The sequence below is a fragment of the Siphateles boraxobius genome, unplaced genomic scaffold (genome assembly GCF_051911475.1).
Source record: "Siphateles boraxobius isolate OS27281-9 unplaced genomic scaffold, OSU_SipBor_1 103, whole genome shotgun sequence".
NCBI classification, from domain to species: Eukaryota; Metazoa; Chordata; class Actinopteri; order Cypriniformes; family Leuciscidae; genus Siphateles; species Siphateles boraxobius.
In genome coordinates, this window is record NW_027508704.1 from 896,684 (window position 1) to 915,721 (window position 19,038).

The window sequence follows — 19,038 nt, forward strand, 5'->3', positions numbered from 1 at the left end:
TTAAACTAATGCTGCTGCGTTGCGTAGTGTGAGTGGAAAGTGAACGTGTTCCCAGGGCTCGTCAAGTTAGTGCGGATGTACCTGGGCATCCCGGCAACGTCAGTCCCCTCAGAGCGGGTGTTTTCAGCGGCTGGACTGAAGCCTTGTTTACACTCGACGCGTCCGCACGGTGTTTCGGTGTTTCACAGGCGAGCGCGTCGAGTATAAACCATAGACTGTAAAAAAATAGGTATAAACGCCTCGTCTGTTTGGGGAGGTGCGCGCGCAGTCTGCGGAGACTCGCGCTGCAGAGCCAGGCGAAAGTGTAAACGAGGCTTGCCGGTCAGGTTGCGGTCGCGTCTGACCCCAGATCATGTCATCAACATGCTTATCTTTCTTAACAAAAATCAGTAGACTGGTGTAGAAGTTGTATGTGAGTTACTAGTTATTTTTTATGAGGCTTTGTTAAGTAGCTAGCCTAGCCTAATTGATTGTTACAGTAGGTAGGCTAATCTCTCTCACCCTCTTTCTCGACTCCGTTCTTGGATAGTTTTGAGTTACATTTTGACAAAACCTGTAAGATCTAAGTATTATTATGTTTTTGGTTAAGTTATTGTTTAACATGATCGCAGCTGCAGATTCCGTTGCTTCGAGCACCGCAGCGCATATCTTCAAGTTTAGCCTAACCGAACGTCCAGTTTTACTGCCACAAGTTGATCATCTTGTAATAAAGATCTAATCGAGGAAAAACAAGCTGTATTTTCATTGCATTTTTTTAATTTATAAAAAGTTAAATAAATAATGAATTTGAATATAAAAATATTAATGATTAATCGATAGTCGATCGTTAATTCTCCCTACGATCGACTAAGAAAATGTAATCGAATGCCCATCCCTAATCGATTCACAAATTTCAAAAATCAATTTTCTAAAGTGTTAGACTTTAACTTCGCAGTAATTAAAGTTACGCAAACGAAAACAATTGGGAGAAAATCGGATGTGTAACGGTATATTAGATCGGTGCATTCATTCTTAAAGGGAATGCAGCCTCATAAACTGTTGCCATTAATGTTAATAAAATAAACCCTTATTTTTTTATCTTCAATATGAATCCATTTATATTTAATTCATACAGTGAAGATTATACAGGCCTATTTCTTACTATGTTATAGAGCCCGACCGATATATCGGCGAGCCGATATTATCGGCCGATATTAGGCATTTTCAAAACTATCTGTATCGGCATTTATAATGGCCGATAAATGAGTATAAAACAAATGCGGCGTGTGGTGATTCATGTAAGGGTGGCGCTGCCAATAAAGCACCTGAAAGCTGTCACAATGAACTGGCAAAAGCAATGATACGAATATATCAAATATAGCAAGGAGACATTTTAATTGTTTATTAATAACAAGTGTTTTCAGTCATTGTGGGCTGCAAAGATGAAGTTGAGGATGCGGACTCGCGATCTTTGAACGCGCCAGAGAGAAATGTAAATTTAAGAAGGATTAGGCCTACATAAGCAGAGAGCAGTTTGTCTTTCGTTTTGATTTGTTCTGTTTAAAAGTAGACTTTTCAATAGATATATTTCTCAGGTCTATACGCTGAGTTTCGGTTCATTTATGAGACGAGTTGCTGTTCACTCGCCGGCGCCTCCGTTTCGAGATTATCTATTGTCTGTTATATTTACTTCTTATTTATTAAATCCAGGCATTTGGTTGATGAAACATTGATTAAAATGAAGATATAATTAATACAAAACGAAATTGACTTTAATGAAAGGCTTTGTGCTTTCTGTTCGAGGTCTATGTGAAAGTTTTAAAGCACTTAAGAGGCCGTCCACACGAAGACGCGTTTAACTGTATAGGTAAAAATGTTTTTAAATCTGAAAACGACACCCTTGCGTCGTGTGTACGGCCAATCCGTATATTTTGTGAAACGATGATATCATCACTCCACGTGTCGACTAGTCAGACGCACTAAATCCGTAGCCTAAGATCAACAACAACTGCGACTACTTGCTTGAGTTCATGCTTTAGAAGCTACTGAGCCTCTTATTTCTTTATTTATTATTTAGGACTACTTTAATGTATTTTTATTTCTTTATTTTACTACTTTATTTATATTTATTTCTTATGCTATGATGCTTGTATTCTGTCTGATTAAGACATTTCGTATTTTGTAGGGATGGGCATTTCAAGCAAAAATAATATTCGACGATCGCTGGGAATTATTTGATTATTATTCAAAAAACGCACCTCTGCCCCTCATGCTCACCGGCGTTTGCGCCGACATTTAATTTCTCTGTACTGTAGGCCTACATGTTGTAGCCATTAACGAAAAGTTAGTTTCATGTTTATGTTTAAATATAATGTTATTTTTTTCCATTTTATATATGTTGATTATATGAAAAGTGAACAGCGTGAGTAGCCTAATCATAAGATGCGCAATATTGAGACACGTGATTTTGACCACTTCATTAAGTTTTGTTTTATATAAAGCGGCAAGCCTTTATTTAAAGTGAATTTCGTTTTGTATAAATTGTATCTTAACTTTAATCAATGTCTCATCAACCAATTTCCTGGATTTAATAAATAAGCAAATATAGCAGACAATAGCCTATAATCAGGACATGGAGACGCCGACGGGATATTACTTGCATCGCACGTGAACTGGAGCTTGTCTCATAAATGAACAGAAACTCAGAAATATATCTTAGCTTGAAATGTCTACTTTTAAACAAAACAATTCAAAACGAAAAGAAACAGACAACTCTAATAATCCGTATGAAGTCTGCGAAGGTGGCGAGTCAGCATCGTCACACAAAACACTAGTTTATTAATAAAAATTAAAATGTCTCCTTATATTTTTCACATTCATAATGATTAGGCTATTTGCTGGTTCTTTGTGGCAAGCTTTATGCTTTAGCTAACTAATCGAATATCGTGACTCATCCCTATTTTGTACCTGGCCATTTATAGTTTTTCATATTTTTCAATAAAGTTCTTGAAAAAAAAAGAAAATAAGCTACTGTGCCTAATTACATACTGTATATTATTGTATACAGCGCGCAAGGGTTATGCGCAAGTCTTCTTCTCTGTTTTTAGTGTATCTGTGTCAGAATTACAGAGCCTCATACTGGTCTGGCATGTATACTACATCGGTTTGAGTCGGTTTCAGCGGTTTCGTGTGTACGCAAATATTTCTTGAGACGGCGCCGTGTTTACGGAATTTTTTTTAGAACGAGGAAAAAAAAGATCTGATGGGGAAAGCTCTGGCTTCGTGTGGACGTGGCCTTAGTGCCGCTTGCAGAGTTTGTCGGACTTGCACGTCCGTTTTTTCCTCATAAATGCGAACATCGAAAAATAAAATAAAATGAATATTATATGTTCTGTTGAGAGCCAACCCTTCTTCATCCAGTAGATAGTAGACTATTACTTTTGATTTGCGCAGTGTAATTCACTGAATTGATTTCTGCTGCCACCCTCTGTCACGTATTGTGTGAGCTTGTGACTATTGCAAGCGCGCAGCTGAGAAGTCCTGATTATATTGTCTGCTATATTTACTACTTATTTATTAAATCCAGGCAAATGATTGATTAAACATTGATTAAAATCCGTGGCGCGAGCGTCAAATCTCCCACAGGAAACGGATGGCCCATTCTGCTCTGTAACGGGTGCTTTTCCGCGTCTCGAGTAAACAGCTGTTGCGACTCACGTGAGCAATAGCGGCCGCGTCCGGTGTGTAGACACCGTGTTAAAGCTCATTCTGCCTATAACGCTACGTTACAACATCAAGTAATATTCCAATCATTTATATAATTATAACACTTTATATAGGGCCATTTTGCATTAAGATAGCCTAGTTTCACGTTTAGTAGGTACATTTTGCTTACTACTTATTTAAAATAGTATAAAAGTCTGTACATTATGTAATTAAAGACGTTTTCATTATGATATTATAAATTTTACTTTAGTAAAAATATCTGAGTTATTCCTCCTTGTAGAGATTAGAGGAATTAAGACTAAAAATAGAAGATAATGTCAGTGACACTTTTGATATATTTATTGATACAAGTTGTTTTATATAACGTGACATAATTAAAAGACAAAGTCATTAGTGAAGATTATGCAACAGTATTTAGAATATAATATTATATAACATGCAATGCAAACTAGTTTGGTTACAGCTCAAATGTATCATTCTCATTTTATCATTCCCCCTGTCTCCATTACATATCTGTCACACAAGTGTTTGATCACCACATTTGAGTGATCATTGCGAAACGTTTATATATTTATTCTGTTTAAATACTTTGTATTCTATATACAGTACCCATCAAAAGTTTGTACACACCAATAGGAAAGTGTGTCCAAACTTTTGACTGGTACTGTACTATAATACACATAAATAATATTGCTACTGTACACATAAATAATATCGGCCGATATATCGGTATCAGGCTTCTTTTATCAGTATCGGCATCGGCCCCCAAAAATCCATATCGGTCGGGCTCTACTATGTTACTATGTTAAATAAACCTATGCTACTGTACCTGATAAACTTTAAAAGTTTATTTAATTTGTATATTTTTTCTGTTGTATTTGTCCTATTGTTTGTAATCTGCTTCTTTGTTCCTATTTTTAATATCTAAAATAAAAATTGCCTGCCTTGCTTTATTACAGAAAAATGTGTATAATGATTGTAGTCAGCTTAGATGGCATTTATTTTATAATATTGGGTTAATTATATCGGGACTAAAATGGGAAGAAAACTAAATAAATTTCATGGATCACATTAAATTCAGTAGGATTTTTTCCCTTCTAGACCTATTAAACTGTCTACCGCTGTCAAATAAGAAAAATAGCACAAAACTACAATCAAGTCTATGCAAATATCGAATCAAAATTTGATTCAAAATCGAGAATCGTGACCTCAAGAATTGATTTGAATCGAATTGTGAGGTACCAAAAGATTCCTACCCCTAGTTTTAAATCATAACTTCTCTTTGTGCTGTGTCCGTTGTTAGGTTGAAGAGCTGAAGGTTCAGTTGGAGAGCTGCCACCAGCAGTTAATGGACTCCAATCGGCACAAGCTGGAGCTGGAAGGCCAGCTTAAACACGCCTTTGAGCAGGAACACCAGATCCGCGCCGGTTACATTTCACCGGTATGTCACATGATTTCAATAATGTATCCCTTCCAGGTTTTGACTGTTTTTTTTTGTCCATTGAGCACATTGTGTATCATTATTAGGTGAAAAAAAACACATGGCTTCCATCTTTATCATCGAAGCTGTAAACGCGTGCTTTGCATGTCTAGAGACAGTTGCATGTAAACGAACAGATTTGTTTTTTATTCTCTTTTTTTGCCTCTACTTAAGATTCCTTTTGCCATGTTCGAGCAAAATGACATTAAACATTTCAATTTCATGCAAACTCTATTGCATGTACAACATAGAAATTATTAACTTTAATTGTAAGTGAATTAATCATTATGCAATGACAGCATGAAAACTTACTCAGAACTTACTGTGCCCTCCAGATACATTCATACTCAATGATGCACATTTGAAATTAAGGCATATTATTTTGAAGATTTAATTGAAATGTTTTACTAGGATTTATGCAATAATTTAAGATTGGGCAAATAAGGGTTTTCAGTGTCAGATCAAATGCATTGAGTATCAGTATGTCTGAAGAGCGTTGAAAATGATTTAAAAATTCATGTTTTGCTGACAGGTGCTACATAAACATTGGCATATGAAATGATGCCTATTAAGGGCATATGTGCATGATATGTTTTTTCATATTTAACCATTCGTTCATCTCATTTTTAACCTTATTCTTGACTTTTTCAATATATGCTATAGATTATGTATGTGTGCGTTTCGTGTGTGTGTGTATGTGTGTGTGTGTGTTTGTTTTTAGTTTTGTTCAGAATATTGTTGTATTGTTTTCTGAGCTTAATTTGGACTCAAAATTGCTTACAGACATCTTTTATTGACTTGTTTGGGATTAAATGGCTTCACAGTTCGATATTTTTCAAATGTACGTTTTCAGTGTAGCAAAGTTAAAGCTTTTATATATTAAAAGCAAATATGGGGTGATTTTATCTTAAACATGGCATCGTTTCGCATATCAAGTACACTCAAATGGTGATGCTCTGTTTGATATCTGTCCACGACACATTTCATCTTGTCTTTAATGATTTTATTCACCTTTTAATCGAAAGGTTTGCTATAAACAGACATTAGTGGTTGTTTAAAAGTCAGGTGACATTGTTCCACAAAAGAACTGCAGGCTTATAACTGGATGGCATGTAACTGTTCTGGCATTCTTACCTCGCACTAATTTTGCGCCACTTACCCCATGAAACAACTCTGTAACCTCTTACTATGCATGCATTGTTTTGATTTACTAACCTTTTGCCATTAATTTTTTGCCACTAATGTGCATCATTCCATGAAAGAAGCTGAATGAATTTAACCTCAATAGATTGATTAGAAACAGATGTAATGAAGTAAATTTCCCTTAAAAACTTATGAATAATTGTTGATTAATAATCTAGATTGACTTATTGACCAATGCTGACTGTTAATCAACTGTCTGGTCCCCTTTTCCAAGCTGGATTCCCCTTTGAGTCTTGAGACAGAGCCCCTGATGAAGAGGACTGAACTGGTTAGTTCTCAAGCTCAGAGCTTAACAAAGAAGTACCAGGAAACCAAAGAGCTCCTGCAGCTGCAAGAACTGAAAAAGCGCAACATGCAAGCACAGCTTGGCCTTTCTCTCTCACACTGGCCCACAAAGGAACCTTGCCTTTCTGATACCAAAAACACTCCCATCTCCGAGGTCTGTCCCTCAAACTCCATTCAAAAAACGGTCAGTTTCATACTTCAGGATAGTGAGGGAAAGATTAGAGAGCTTGAGGGCTTGATAGACGCAAATGAGCCTCTGACATTAAGGGAGCTGATAAAGCTCTTGCACATGCATAGCGAATACATTTGGGTTGAATCTCCTCAAGGACAGGAAAGTAGGTCAGTAGGTGAAATGATGCAATGCCAAAAACTGTTGGAAAGCCTCAAGAATCAACAGGAAATTGAGAGTGAGACGATGAGGAAAAGCTTGGAAAGAGCTGGAGATTGTATCCGAGACTATGAAGCTCGTTTGGTCACCATGGAGGACATGTTGGGAAAGGTCCAGCAGAAAACGGAGAATCCGTGTGCATCCGGTTGCTTTAGACCAGACCATCCTGAAATGACCAGTAAAGATCTGTCGCAGCAGGTGGAGTTGCTTGCAAATGAAAACATAGCTTTGCATCAGCGCTATCAGGAAATTGTAAACCAGTTGAGAGAAGCAGATCGAGAAATAGACAGGCTGAAAGCGGAGCTTTGTAGATTACGTAGCAATTCGCAATATCCGCAAGCAAACGTGAACCAGGAGCGGGAAGACAAAGGGACCGCAGATAAAAACGTGTACGAACGAGAACTCGATGAGAAATCGCAGAAGCTGCAAGAGGCTCTTAATAAATTGGAGGCGCTTGGTAATAATTTGAAAGATACAGAGAAAAGATTGCAATTAAAAGAAGCCACTCTTAGGGGTCTTGGATTTCAGATGGCAGAAAGCGAAAAAGGCGATAAAGAGTCAGATTTGGAGAAAGACGAACTCAAGTGCCAGTTGGAGGTCCTTCAATTCGAGCTTTCACAGAAAGAGAAGAAGCTTCAAAACGCTGAGCATGTCTGTCGAGAACTTCAGTCCCAGAATACAGATCTCCTTACAAAACACGAAGAGACTGTGAGGATGTTTAATCAGATGCTTGTAGATTCGCAGGAGGAAGTTAGAACGTTGAAAGCGAAGGCGATGTTTGCTAGTGAACCGGGAACAGGAAGCGAGTGCGAAGAGTCGATGCAAAGGGAAGATGTAATTGAGAAAGTCGCGGAAGAGTTCAAGAGAAAGTCTAAGTCTCTTAATCATGTACTTGACATGATAATTGGCAGTAAGGCAACTACAGAATGTGATTTGTCCAGCGCCAACATTTTGGACGAGAATCAGGCAGGAATGATGTTTGAGAGAAAGATTCTACATAAAGTTTTAGGTGGTTTAGAGGACGAGGAAACCCTAGAAACCGTGAGAACTGTGATTCAGCGTATGCTAGCGGATAATAAAATGCTGCTTCTCATGCATAATCTCTCCAACCTCAAAGAACGTGAAAGTGATAAAACACATGCAACTTGCACAGATGAAAGCGCTAGACAATTGTGTGATGTTTTGAATCTTTTGTTTGATGATGCCACCAATCCCTGCGTTATAAAGAGTCTCACTGAAGTCGTTCAGAAGAAAGTGGTGTTATTGAATCAAACCGCTTCAGCTCTTAGGGAACGAACAAATGAGCAGATACAGTCGTTGGCTTTGAGTCTTTCGAACTGCGACGTGCAAAGATGCTGGTCCGAGTACATTCGTGAGGCCGTAATGGACATAACCATGTACTTTGTTGTTCTAAAGATCTTCCCAACTATAAAACATTTAGACCTTGCTGATTTGAGAGCACAACTTCAGTCTAAACTAGAGGACAAGCAAGTTTCTTCAAGCGTCCAGAGTCCCAAATGTGGCGATTTAATGGCAGTAACCCATATTCAGATCGAAGGAGAACCGATCAACTCCCTGGACGGGACCATTCAGCTTCAGGACACAATGGCGAAGCATAAAAAGGAGCTGCGAGAATTAAAGGAGGAGTACGAGCAAGAAGCAGAGAAGCTGAGACTGGAAGTGGCCAAAGCTGGTGAGACTCTGAAGCTGAGATCCGAGGAGAACGTGAAAGAGATCGACTCCCTGACCGAGTGCATGGAGAACCTTAAGAAGAAGCATGAGATTGAGTGTAACGACTTACAAGCCCGCTTTGATCGAGAGATGGAAGAGCTCACGGACGCCGTCGGACCTGTGGATGGCGAGCCAACCAGGAGTTCCCTCAAAGAGCGGATCCAGAAGCTTGTGTCCCGGGTGTCCGAATTGACTGAGGAAATGAATCAACAAGACAATGCAACATTACTGCGTCTGAAATACCAGAAAGACTTGGAAAACCTAAAGGTCAAGGAGATCCATGTCCTTGCTGTTCTCCGTCTGTAATGACTTCATGTGGCAACCTGATCCTTTACCTTCCTTTTCTCATACTAACCCTGCTTTGTGGTGCTTTGGTCTCTAGCCTAATATCTATGACCAGTGACGCATGGCTATTAACCTTAGGTGTGCATGTACGCTTTAGCGTCAGGAGTATGGGTCAGGGGGAAATTTAAGAAAACTCTCATTGAAGAAACAGTTTCTAGCTTATTGAACCCAATGGAAAGCAATTAAGAATCAGTTCGTCAGATGTATCCGAGAATGCATAGCTGAACGCATAACTATACTCTACGTCACCGAATTCTTAAAACCTCGTAGATGTGGTCCACCTGGTTGACTTGGCGCTTGTTTTCATACTTAAGCTCTTTGCTTGATTTAACAGTCTTTGCAAGACTAGTTCTTTATTAATCGCCGCTCGTCTTCGATGACTGCAAAATGCCAGCTGCTTAACCTAATTAATAATAATGCATGACAACAACTAAAATATTTTATTTTAAATAAGTCTATGATTTAAAATGTGAATGTTTTGTGAAAGAATTGACTCTGAAGACAGATACAATTAAATTTCATTATGCAGTATTATAAAAATCAGATTTAATCGATTTGATTTCATAAATTATATAAACTATTGCATTGGTGCACCATCTTGCAATAAAAAATTACCAGTACTGACAAATAAACAGCTAGTTTGTTGTTTTAAAAACTTGATTGCTGATTTAAAAACATACAAACTAGCAATAATGGCAGTAGTTTTTTTTGTTTTGTCAGTGTGATGTGTCCTTAAAGACCAGAGCTCAAGTCTGTTCCTGACTAGATCATTTTACACTCATAGACAAATTATAAAAATGAGGCCAGTTTCATAAGCTTGTAAAGGGAATTGGCATTGGTGCAGTTTTCAAATTTGACAGCCAGTATTTGGTACTTTTGTCTCATTATTGATAACTATTTTTCTCTCTATTTATTAATTGTAAAACAATGAATAATGACAGTTCAGTTTTTTTTTAGTTGTGCTTTGGGTTGCAGGAATATTTTCTTATTCCTTTACTACAATTCTTTTTTAAATTTAGACTGGATATAATTTTGTACTAAAAAAAATTATAGACGTTGAATTTATAATTGCACAAAAACTCAGTCGTACTAAATTTATCATCTGTATGTGATACTGGACTCATGTTTGTCCTGACGAAAGAGGAAATGAGATTTTCCACCCAGAGAGACTGGTGAATAAACAAGTGCAGGTGCTGTTGTGATATGGAGACAGGAAGAGTTGGTCGTGTCCCAGGACCTTCCAAAAACAACTGCTTCATTCGCTCGTCTGATCAGAGCTCAACTTGAGTACAGAGATCAGGGCCATTGAAAAGACAGCGGAAGTGCGTTGGGTTTGCATGGTCGGAAATCTCATGTACTGAAATCAACTCTGTACATGAAAAGTAGCTGTAATCCTAAAAGTGGCAACTCGTGCAGATATGTGAAAAACTGAGTTTTCTGAATTTGAATATTCGAGTTGTTTTTCAGATGTAGCCCCGGGGAAATTAAAATAAAAACACGTAATATCTTCAAACAAAATCATATAGAGTGATCCCAAAACATACTTGGACATTTAAGCCACAAATGTTTGAATTTCATTGCATTTGAAGTTGAAATGTCAAATTAAGTATTGGCAAAACACATGCTAGTGTATTTTCTGAGCCATTTTTGCAATAACATTTAATCAATTGGTGTCAAGGTGATTTTAGTGCATCTATGAAGTCAGTTCTCACAGGTGTAGAGAATCATTAACTATCAACATGATCCACCAATGTTTGACATCCACAATGTGTTCAGATACTTTTATCTCAAGTTTGAACAGTATATTGACTGTTTAGTCACAAATTAAGCATTTTGGTTAGTGTAGGAAAGATTGTTTTCACCATGGAGTAAATAAATGAAAAAGGTAACACAATTCTGACTTTTTTCTTACAAAAGTATATATCTCACAATTGCAAGTTATAAACTCGTATTTGCGAGTCGTAATTCTGATGTTTTTCCTCAGAATTGCAAACTTATGTCTTCAGTTTATGTCGTGCAATTCCGAGTTTGTATCTCACAATTCCAAGTTTGTATCCCGCAATTCCGAGTTTGTATCCCGCAGTTCCGAGTTTGTATCCCGCAGTTCCAAGTTTGTATCCCGCATTTCCAAGTTTGTATCCCGCAGTTCCGAGTTTGTATCCCGCAGTTCCAAGTTTGTATCCCGCATTTCCAAGTTTGTATCCCGCATTTCCAAGTTTGTATCCCGCATTTCCAAGTTTGTATCCCGCAGTTCCGAGTTTGTATCCCGCAGTTCCAAGTTTGTATCCCGCATTTCCAAGTTTGTATCCCGCATTTCCGAGTTTGTATCCCGCAGTTCCGAGTTTGTATCCCGCATTTCCAAGTTTGTATCCCGCAGTTCCGAGTTTGTATCCCGCAGTTCCAAGTTTGTATCCCGCAGTTCCAAGTTTGTATCCCGCATTTCCAAGTTTGTATCCCGCAGTTCCGAGTTTGTATCCCGCAGTTCCAAGTTTGTATCCCGCAGTTCCAAGTTTGTATCCCGCATTTCCAAGTTTGTATCCCGCATTTCCAAGTTTGTATCCCGCAGTTCCGAGTTTGTATCCCGCAGTTCCAAGTTTGTATCCCGCATTTCCAAGTTTGTATCCCGCATTTCCGAGTTTGTATCCCGCAGTTCCGAGTTTGTATCCCGCAGTTCCAAGTTTGTATCCCGCAGTTCCGAGTTTGTATCCCGCAGTTCCGAGTTTGTATCCCGCATTTCCAAGTTTGTATCCCGCAGTTCCGAGTTTGTATCCCGCAGTTCCGAGTTTGTATTGCGCAATTCCGAGTTTGTATCGCGCAATTCCGAGTTTGTATCCTGCAATTCCGAGTTCGTATCCCGCAGTTCCGAGTTTGTATCTCGCAATTCTGAGTTTGTATCTCGCATTTCCGAATTTGTATTCGGAAATGCGAGATACAATTCTGTATCTCGTGCAATTCTGAGTTTATCAAGCGCATTTCTAAGTTTTTATCTCGTGTAATTCTAAGTTTATCTAGCGCAATTCTGATTTGCAATTCCGCATTTGTATCGCGCAATTCTGCGTTTGTATCTCACAAATTCTGACGTTATAAATAAAATAAAATAAAGTCTGCTTTGTGATATCAAAAAGTCGCAATTCCCTTTTATTTTTTTAATCCGTGGCAGAAACAAGCTTATATATAAACTGTTCTCATGCTGTCTTTCATAAGTAGCTTTTCATTTGATATTTTGCATCTGATCCAATGACATTAGTGCATTAAGTTTGGCTAAAGTGTCCAATCTTTTGGGACCGCTGTTTGAACACAGTCTCAGATAAATCACAAATTTATGTTACGTTTGCAAAGCCATCTCTCACTGGCCTCTGTGTCCTTTCATGTCATCGTAGGTTATTAATGTCTGGCTTTGTGTGGACACCGTTCTGTCCCCACATCGCTAATCTCCGTCGTCTGTGTAAGTGTTGTCCTGGTCAAATGAAGTAGAAGTAGACTTGAGTCGATCCAAAACGAGGTGCACTAAATGCTGCTTCCTACATTTCCCCACAGGCTACGTGTGAACGAGGCTTCGCTGCCATGGAAGAGTCTCACCAGAAGGTAATCGATGAGCTGCAGAAAAAGCACCAGCGGGAACTGGAGAAACTGCAGGAGGATAAGGAGAGACTGCTGGCCGAGGAGACCGCAGCCACTATATCTGGTTAGTACTGAAGAAACGGGACAAGAGCAAACGGGTCGTTCTATTTGAAACGGACCCTCAAAACTTAACAATACCTTAGTGTCTTACATTATCCACAAATGAAAATGACTGGGATCGGTGTACTGCATAGTGTAACTCCATGAAATTAACCCTAGTTGTGGGTAAAAGTAACTGGAATCAGATAATATATACACAATGCCGAATATAACAAGTTTTTAAAGTCTCCCTGTGGTCAATCAATTTATCCCTTAAAACTCATCTTTGATCACCTAAATGATACATTTAAGCGTTTTTTTCCTTGAAAAAAATGTCTTCATGCCTTAAAATATCTTGAATGTAACTCGACACCCTTGCCTCATTTAGTATTAGGGCTGGGTACCGAGTTCGGTACTTTTTAGGTACCGACCGAATTGCCTCGATAACTACCGAGTATCGAAACATGTCTGGTTTTTCGGTACCAAGTTTCGGTACCTAAGTGGTTAATCTCGTCAACGTCAGTGAAACAATAAACATGCAGCATGATACATGTTAGCACGGTAAATCTGCACTTAAAAGCGCACAGAATACACTCGAGAGTAGAACGTTTATCCGTCTTCGACTGCAAGAACTGGAGCGCGTCACATATAAACCAAAACTCAGCGTATAGGATACTTGCCTCACAGACATGAGAAATAGTTCCATATATGTTCAAAATATGTCTACTTTTAAACGAAACAATTAGAAATAAATAGTTTGATTACCTAATCCATATAGGCGCGCGCGCGTTCACTACTGCAGGGATCACGAGTCAGCATCGCAAATTCGCAATAATCATCTTTGCAGCCAACACGTTTAGTAAACACTTGTTCATTAATAAACAATTAAAATATCTCCTTGCTATCGTTTCCCGACACATCCATAATCATTAGGCTACTTTTGCCAGTGCTTTGCGTAAGCTTCTTGTGTGCTGAGCTTGAGTCATATATCCCGCACCCCAGTAGCCTATATTTAATTCAATTCACATTTATTTGTATAGCATTTTTCACAATACATGTCGTTTCAAAGGAGCTTTACAGAAAATGCATGTGTCTAAATTACAATTTAGAGTGATCTGTTATCAGGGGTGACTGTGTGTAATGCATTTCAATTAATTTTCATTCAGTTTCATTGTTAAACAATGCATTAAGTTAAGGCAGAAACAATGAGCTCATTGAAGTAAAGAATACATGTTGTTAAATGATTAGGAAACATAGAAAACTTTAGCATTGGTGCTTTTTTACAGACTCAAAATATGACTGTAAAAAAGTCAACAAACTGAAAAAATAAGATTTTTTTTTTTAGGTAATGTTATATTGATAAAATTGGTATCGAAAAAAGTATCGTTCAGGAACCGGTATCGAAGTCAAGGTATCGGTATCGAAAATTTTGTTACGATACCCTGCCCTATTTAGTATACAGTTCTATGAATATCACTCCACTCACTCACTCACTCAGAGATCCACTGGTTGATGATCACACGTTGATCTGATTGGTTACAAGGTAGTTTGTGACGTCAGAAACACCAGCGATTTAAAACCGTGTTTTTGAGACTGTCTTTGGTTCACTGCAGTTTTAAAGGACAAGTTCGGTATTTTACACTTAAAGCCCTGTTTTAAGATCGTTTCTGATGAAATAGAACGGTTAAGATTGAAATTTGGACAATTTGGCTGCTGTCCCGAGAATTCGGTTTCTTTGCTAACACCCACCCCACCTCCACAATGGTTTCATAGGTGCAGCTGGAACAATCGTTCATAAAATACATTAAACTTTAGTTTACAAAGACGTGAAACTCACCGAGTGGTCTGGGGTGTTCACTGATATGCTCACAACAGAAATCGCTGCAAAAAGATGCTTTCCAACAGGTTTTATCGTAGTTTTTGTCCAACTCCATTGACTTGTATTGGATGTTCTGTGAGGTACGGTATTACTCCGCCGCCAGAAACGGAAATGGGGTTGTTTGTATTCTTTCTGTAGTCTTCCAGTCGCGGTATCGTAGGCAACGCTATCCAAACATTGGCAAAGGTGCATTATCGCCACCCACTGGGCTTGAGTGTCTATTATTCAAGCTCTCAACGGAAGAATGTACGGTTGTGAGGCGTTTGGAAAAATAGGTCCACAGTTTTATAAGGAATGGTAAAACACCTGTTGGAAAGCATCTTCTGCAGTGATTTTTGTGTGAGCATATCAGTGAACACCCCAGACCACTCAAATTTCAATCTTAACCGTTCTATTTTATCAGAAACGATCTTAAAACAGGGCTTTAAGTGTAAAGTACCGAACTTGTTCTTTAAGGAGAAAATACTCAGCAATGCTGTCGACTTATGAATTTACACATGGTTTGTCTTAAAGCATATTAAAAACACCACATAGACATATAAACAACATTAAAAGCTGGATTTTCACCACAGGGGGACTTTATCAAATGAATATCCATCATGTTCCTCATGCCAGAGTCATATGGATGCTTGTTTCTCAAAAACAAACAAATGTTTTATGCAAATTTAGACTTATACGCATCATTTTAATACTGTTTTTATTTGATCAGCTATCGAAGCGATGAAGAACGCACATCGGACGGAGCTGGAGCGGGAGTTGGACAAAGCGCGCAAGGCCAACAACAACACAGAAAATGCAGACATCGAGGAAATCCACAAACAGCACGAGTCAGTTGTTGTTCCTTTATGCAGTTTCAGCCGCACCTTTGCATTCTTTTGAGAAATAAAGAACCAGTCTCTGGTCTCTTCGGTTTTTATTGCCTTTTGAGACAAGTTTACCATGCCACTTCGCTTTATACTTGTGCATTTGTGATGCATTTCATCTATATTGGAGTGAATAAAGCAGGGTTCAGGTACAGGAGCTTAAAGTACTTGAATTTGACTTTTTGAAATTTAAGTCCTGGAAAACCCTTGAAAAGAGTCATTTTTATGAAGAAGTACTTGCCAAGTGCTTGAATTATTGAAATAAAATATGTGGGAAATTTATTGATAAAACAATCTTTTCACACAAAATTGAAGCTGCAATCTGTCTGATATACAGGCATACACATGGCTATGAGTGTGATATTGCTCATATAAATATCCAAGTATATGATACAGCTTTTATTCTTCAAGTCAATCATATATTCATGGAAGAAAAAGAAAAAATCAGTTTGAATAAGGAAAGCAACATCTTTGTCATAGTATCCTTTCAATGGTTAAAGTTACCGCAGTCATCGCATGTTGTTTACTAGTTTATTTTTATTTATCTATTTACCTTTTTTAAAATTTAAAAGATAACAAAAAGTTTTTGTTTGATAAATGAAATCTCTGATTGTAGTCCTTGGAAAAAAAGAAGAAGAAGAAAAAGTAGTGCTTGAAAAGGTCCTGGATTTGATTATACAGTATCTGTAGGAACCCTGATAAAGGTTTTAAGTGCCCTAATCCCGACTGCGTGAGCGCCTCCACTGCCAAGTGTGCCCTGGGGCAATGCAGACAAGATGCCAAATCTGCAGTGATTGGACAGTTTCTTTCTTTGTCTACATGCACGTAATCTGCCTCGAGCTCTTGGCTGTACTTCTGTCTAGACTTACAGGCCTTGCTCTTTTATCATTGCTTTAAACTGACAGGAGAAGTGTGCGCGTGTTGTCAAACGTTAATGATTCCAGGTCACATGGAAGTGCAGAAGCGACAAAAAATTCTGTTTTATTAGTTTTTAAGGCCAGACAAGTAATTTGGTGGTAAATTTGTAAAAAAAAAAGACTACACACATATATATATATATATATTCAAACGCTCATACCTATAGACTAAACACTCAGCGTCAGCGTTTTTACAGATTCACGTTTTTGAAGTTTATACGGAGATGATAACGTTTTTCACAATTTTTCAACACTTGCACTTTGGAACCGGTTTCACAGTTTGTGTTCTCGAGCACCAAACACTGTTGTGTGCAAATGAACATCCAGAACACATTAAAAGTTTCTGTTTTCTGTGTCGTGTTAGCGGCCGCTAAGTTAATAACTAATGATCTTTGCAACGGAAGTGAATCAATCAAAACTAACTTTATCTGGGCAATAACTTTATTCTAGATCTGCTGTAAAGCCCAAACAATCTCTGTTACTGTAATCTCCTGTTATCACTGTAAAGCTGCTTTGAAACAGTCTATATTGTTAAAAGTGCTGTATAAATGGAGACTTGACTTGTGTTGCAGGGAGGAGCTGATGTCGTACCAGAGGGAGATCGAGGTGTTATCAGAGCAATACTCTCAGAAGTGTTTAGAGAACGCTCATCTGGCCCAAGCGCTGGAGGCCGAGAGGCAGGCGCTCCGACAGTGCCAGCGGGAGAACCAGGAGCTCAATGCGCACAACCAGGTAACAACTGTATAGAGAGATTTTAGTCATATTGCTGAGGACCTTAAAGGGAGAGTTCACCCAAAGCTGAAAATTAGCTAAAATTTTTACTTGTGAATGTGTTAAATATGGATATTTTTCTGATGCAAACTCATCGCTTTGTTTCAAATGGCCTTTATTAACCCCTGGAGCACTTTAATCATGGATAGATGCACTATTATGATGGATAGATGCACTTTTATGATGGATAGATGCACTTTTATGATGGACAGATGCACTTTTATGACAGATAGATGCACTTTTATGATGGACAGATGCACTTTTATGATGGATAGATGCACTTTTATGATGGATAGATGCACTTTTATGATGGACAGATGCACTTTTATGATGGATAGATGCACTTTTATGATGGACAGATGCACTTTTATGATGGATAGATGCACTTTTATGATGGATAGATGCACTTTTATGATGGATAGATGCACTTTTATGATGGACAGATGCACTATTATGATGGATAGATGCACTTTTATGATGGATAGATGCACTTTTATGATGGACAGATGCACTTTTATGACAGATAGATGCACTTTTATGATGGACAGATGCACTTTTATGATGGATAGATGCACTTTTATGATGGATAGATGCACTTTTATGATGGACAGATGCACTTTTATGATGGATAGATGCACTTTTATGATGGACAGATGCACTTTTATGACGGATAGATGCACTTTTATGATGGACAGATGCACTTTTATGACGGACAGATGCACTTTTATGATGGATAGATGCACTTTTATGATGGATAGATGCACTTTTATGATGGACAGACGCACTTTTATGATGGACAGATGCACTATTATGATGGACAGATGCACTTTTATGATGGATAGATGCACTTTTATGATGGACAGATGCACTTTTATGATGGATAGATGCACTTTTATGATGGACAGATGCACTTTTATGATGGATAGATGCACTTTTATGACGGATAGATGCACTTCTATGACGGATAGATGCACTTTTATGATGGACAGATGCACTTTTATGACGGATAGATGCACTTTTATGACGGATAGATGCACTTTTATGACGGATAGATGCACTTTTATGATGGACAGATGCACTTTTATGATGGATAGATGCACTTTTATGATGGACAGATGCACTTTTATGACGGATAGATGCACTTTTATGATGGACAGATGCACTTTTATGATGGATAGATGCACTTTTATGATGGACAGATGCACTTTTATGATGGACAGATGCACTTTTATGATGGACAGATGCACTTTTATGGACTTCAAAACAGATACAACCATTCACTGCCATTATAAAGCTTGGAAGAGCCAGAACATTTTTTTAATATAGCTCTGATTGTATTCGTCTGAAAGAACAATGTCATATACACCTAGGATGATTGGAGGGAGAGTAAATCATGGGGTAATCTAAGTTTTTGGGTGAACTATCCCTTTAAAGCAAATACATCCACTTCAGGGCTCTCATTTATAAAACTGTGCGTAGGATCCTCACTAAAAGTGTACGTGCGCCCAAAAGCCCACAATGGCGTGTGCCTATTCAGACTTATAAAAGCGTGCGTACGCCAGAACCTGCAAAATGCCCTTTATAAACCCAGTCAGATTGAGATCCTCCCCGAAATAACCATATATGAGCTTATAACGCCTCGTTTTACTATGCAAATCCACATCTGCATATAATTTGCATATGCATATCCATGCACGTGATACCATGTTTAACGGTACAAGACATTATGAGATACGCATGTGCGTCACATTACATTGCGAAAAATCATTTAGTAGCCGATCCTCGCCTTGTTTTTGAATAAATAAATCAAA

General features: G+C 38.2%; 1 protein-coding gene across 8 annotated transcripts in view; it reads left to right on the forward strand.

The window, feature by feature from the left end:
* mprip (myosin phosphatase Rho interacting protein) overlaps window positions 1-19,038 on the forward strand; it is an 85,846-nt gene that overhangs the window by 56,995 nt on the left and 9,813 nt on the right. For 3 of the 8 annotated variants that reach the window (XM_077245651.1, XM_077245653.1, XM_077245652.1), the window contains exons 15-19: window positions 5,009-5,146; window positions 6,603-9,059; window positions 12,675-12,822; window positions 15,386-15,503; window positions 17,029-17,188. In XM_077245651.1, the coding sequence (XP_077101766.1) occupies window positions 5,009-5,146; window positions 6,603-9,059; window positions 12,675-12,822; window positions 15,386-15,503; window positions 17,029-17,188 (3,021 nt within the window). The remainder of the gene's footprint in view (window positions 1-5,008; window positions 5,147-6,602; window positions 9,060-12,674; window positions 12,823-15,385; window positions 15,504-17,028; window positions 17,189-19,038) is intronic. The other 5 variants (XM_077245657.1, XM_077245656.1, XM_077245658.1 and 2 more) reach the window with 2 other exon arrangements.